The sequence below is a fragment of the Seriola aureovittata genome, chromosome 6, assembly GCF_021018895.1.
Source record: "Seriola aureovittata isolate HTS-2021-v1 ecotype China chromosome 6, ASM2101889v1, whole genome shotgun sequence".
Lineage (NCBI taxonomy): Eukaryota > Metazoa > Chordata > Actinopteri > Carangiformes > Carangidae > Seriola > Seriola aureovittata.
In genome coordinates, this window is record NC_079369.1 from 24,317,351 (window position 1) to 24,321,305 (window position 3,955).

At 43.3% G+C, this 3,955-nt stretch overlaps 1 protein-coding gene across 1 annotated transcript; it reads left to right on the top strand.

Annotated features, from left to right (window-relative positions):
* Positions 1-972: 972 nt before the first annotated feature.
* Positions 973-2,911, top strand: rgs16 (regulator of G protein signaling 16). The gene is made up of 5 exons (XM_056378763.1): positions 973-1,132; positions 1,370-1,453; positions 1,570-1,631; positions 1,811-1,977; positions 2,099-2,911. Exons 1-5 carry the CDS (start codon positions 1,089-1,091, stop codon positions 2,312-2,314), a joined length of 573 nt encoding a protein of 190 aa, XP_056234738.1. The 5' UTR covers positions 973-1,088; the 3' UTR covers positions 2,315-2,911.
* The last annotated feature ends 1,044 nt before the right edge of the window (positions 2,912-3,955 follow it).

Consider the following 3,955-nt stretch of genomic DNA (forward strand, 5'->3'; position numbering starts at 1 on the left):
ACCGCATTTCCTTCCCATCATTCCCTGGAGTGGGCACCTTTTATCACAACCATAAAGAGGCTGAGGGTGATCGTGTTTGCCACCAGAGAGGTGCTTCTTCAGCCTGCCTATTTCTTCAATTATGTCTTTGTCCCTGGTCCATGGTCCTGCTTTTCACAAAGGAGCAGAGGCTAAGAAGCAATTTGACGACACATGATGTTATTAGCAAGATCATTACATTATATCAGACACACACTGACTGATTCAAATCTTTATTTATACAGGAAAACTTACAAAGGGCCTGCTCTGTTTAGCAACACGTGGTGACATGATAGAACAAAATCTAAGGTAATAAAAGACTAAATATGACAATTGACAATATGACAAAAATAAATATCACAAAAGAGTCACATTCAACTGGTGTTGATGTTTTGATGAAGGAAAGCTGTGAACCGAGTGCAAATGATCTAAAAGCAGACGTCCCTGAGCCCCAATCCACAATACTAAATATATACACAGATAGACAGTGGGTGGAGGTTCATTTTCAGCTTGCATGTGTGTAAGTGAGTTGTTTTTGAAAGAGAAGGATCAAAACAAGACACTGAACGATTCACTGTGTTTTCAGGGGCATGCAAAAAAAAAACATGGCAGAGAATGTCAGCGGCTTTTATCATTTGACAGTAATTTCCCAGCCTCGTCCTTGCACACACACTCACACGCGCGCACTCACACACGCGCGCACACACACACACACACGCACACACACACACGCACACACACACACGCACACACAGCCCCCCTTTTTTTCTGACTTCATCCTCTCTCTCTCTCTCCCTCACTTTCTCCTTGTCCCTTTCTCTCTCTCTCTCTCTCTCTCTCTCTCTCTCTCTCTCCCTCACTCTCCACCCCTCTGTGATTGGCTGAGCAGGCTGATGACACATCAGAGGCAGGGGAGGTAGGGCTATAAAACCTCTGCTCTGGCTCTGCTCAAACTCACAGACAATCTCGCTCACAGCCGAGCTCCACTAAACGGATATTAACTGCCACCCGACTGAGACCACCACCACCACCACCACCACCATCCCCACCAGCTCCAACCTGCTGCTGCTATGTGTAAAGGACTAGCATCACTTCCTACCTGCTGCTTGGAGAGGTACATGAAGCTTCATGCAAACAACACTCACATGTCGGATGGATTTACAGGATGTGAAAGCACAGCTGCTTTTAATTTTGTGACTCTGTACATGTGTGTGTGTGTGTGTGAGCGTTTGAAAAGCTAGAGGAGGATTTCAGCTTTAGATTAGTAAATTGAAACTTTGCCTTCAGCCTGAACTTAATCTGTGCTTCAGTGTTTAATCTTTTATCTAACCTGTTCTTCTTTTTCTGACAGGGCCAAGGAGCTGAAAGCAAGGCTGGGAAGCATTTTGCAAAAACCCAACTGGAATATATCCTGCTGCAAAATAGGGAAAAATAAGTAAGCATCAACACACACTGTGCTTTACTTAGCAACCAACATATTCTACATTTATTGTCACTGTGTGCGTGATTGAAAGTCTATGTTGAATCTAATCACACTTCATCTTTTCTCAGGCCAACACTGGAGGAATGCCTTAAGTGGAAGGAGTCCTTTGAAAAACTCCTGTCCAGCAAATGTAAGTAAACATTTAGATTTCTTGCATTTCTTTTTTTGACACACATAAAAAAAAAAAAAAAATTTAAAAATGTGCCTGCAAATGCCAGTAAACGTGCATTATACACACACTCGAGGACACGTGCAGCCCTGCAGGACTGTAATGGACCATAACTAATCAAATTTGCCCTCTCTCCTCAGATGGACTGTGTGCCTTCACAGCCTTCCTGGTATCTGAGTTCAGCGAGGAGAACGTCGCGTTCTACTTTGCCTGCGAGGATTACAGGACTACAAAGTGTCCTGAAAAACTACCCGCTAAAGCCCAGAAGATCTACAACGAATTCATCGGCAGTGAAGCTCCAAGAGAGGTAAGATATATCAAAAAAAAAAAAAAAAAAGATATAAGTCTGAATCCTTAACATTCCTCCTCAAAATAGACAAAAATAAACTAAAGACTAATATGTTCTGTCGCTTTGTTCCTCTTTCTAGATTAACATCGACCACGAAACCCGTGACATCACCAAAGCCAACATGCTGGCCCCCTCAACATCTTGCTTCGATATGGCCCAGCACAAGATCTACATGCTCATGGCCAAAGACTGCTACCCCCGCTTCCTCCGCTCTCCAGCCTACAGGGATCTAGTGTGCCAAGCCAAACCAGGCGCCAAGGCCACCAAGCAGCCCCAGCAGGAGAAGAAGGCGTGAGGTCGAATCTCTCCATGAGCCGATGAAGGATTGTTTCGCGGTCGCCTTAAAAGGTAGAGAAGGCAAGAGAGAGAGATGTTGTGGCGTTGCGGCTGCTGCATCGCGGAGCCGGGACGCTGATGATGCTGATGCAGACGCAGAGGTCGTCATGAGATGAGAGCGTGCGGGTTGGGTTCTGCAGACGCCGTCTCTCTCAAGATGAGGAAGGATGGAAGCTGGAGCAAAAGCTGGAGGTCGATGCCTTAAAGTGGACTGTTGTGTGAATACAGTTCGGACAAAGTCAAGAGAGAAAGTAAAAGATTGAGTGACAATCAAGCAGGAGAACTGGGAGAGGCACTTTTCTTTGCCATTAGGCAAATGTTGTTGTGGTTGTGATGTACAATGTCCTTCTGTCAAACTTGTACACTGTTTGTGAACAGGCATGTACTTCACGAATTTGTATTTATTTGTATTTATTTGTCTGTAATATATTTGTTGAATTTTTACCAAACAAAACTGAAAACAATGTGCAATTTAATTTATAATATTATCATATTTATATCACTGTTGTCTTTTTTTACGTACCAGCAAATAAACTAAATTATTTGAGAAATAAGGTGTGAAAAAGTGTTGTCTTCATTGAATAAAATCGTGGTTTAAAATTGATTTCAATTTCAGGGATATAAGATGAGTTTCTGAGGAGAGCCATATTCTTATGTGAAACACAGGACCACTAAACATTTCACAGTCTAGACCGTGGGTATCTTTACCCTAGTAACCCTAGCAACATCAAATGTCAACAGATTTAGGTGAAGCTTGCCCAGACCGTGCATGTTTAAATACTCACATTACCTCATATAAAAAATGACAATGACATATTTGCTCTCCGTTATGAGAGGCATTCTGCAGCCGGTGTTGTGTTCATCTGTTATTCACCAAGGAAACTGTGTCATAAAGGACTCGGGACTATCACAGCATCCGCCCGCTCAGGCTTTTGTCCCATATCGTGTGAATGAGAAAGAGCTTTCTAGCAAACAGGAAGCGCGGAGAGAGGTTGTGACAGCATTAACGTAATAGGAAGAGCAATAAAACTTCATTATTGCCTCAGTGACTGTTTGCGCTGGCCATCAACTTCAGGTAATAAATGACAGCGAAGCTGCTACCATAGCTGGAGTGCGTCCACTGCTGCTGTCTGCAGAGCGAGCGTGTGGACATAACGCATAACACAGGGATGATACAGACCCCGTCCAAAGCCTGTAGTTACGTAATAACGCCATCGATTAAAGTGATAATGCTGGTTATCTGATTTGCCCTCATTAAAATGCTAAATATTGTAGTTAAAGATTTGGTAAAGTGCATTTCTGCAGCAGGTTGAGAACAAACTGTGGCTGAACGTCTGCTTTGTGTATTCAGATGTCATCAGTGAAGAGCGGAGCCAGTGTCAACAGCTGTTCCACAGGCCTGGTGCATATGAACGTCTCATAATGCTGGCTCACTCTCCATAGTAACCCCACGGACATTTTTATCTAGATTACAGACAGTCATGACGATGACCAGTTGAAGTTTTACTATATAGAGAATAGTGTTGCAGGGGACATGCGACAGGCGTTCATTCAGTTTTTAAGACTGGGAAAATATTTAAACCCAATCATCTCAACCACT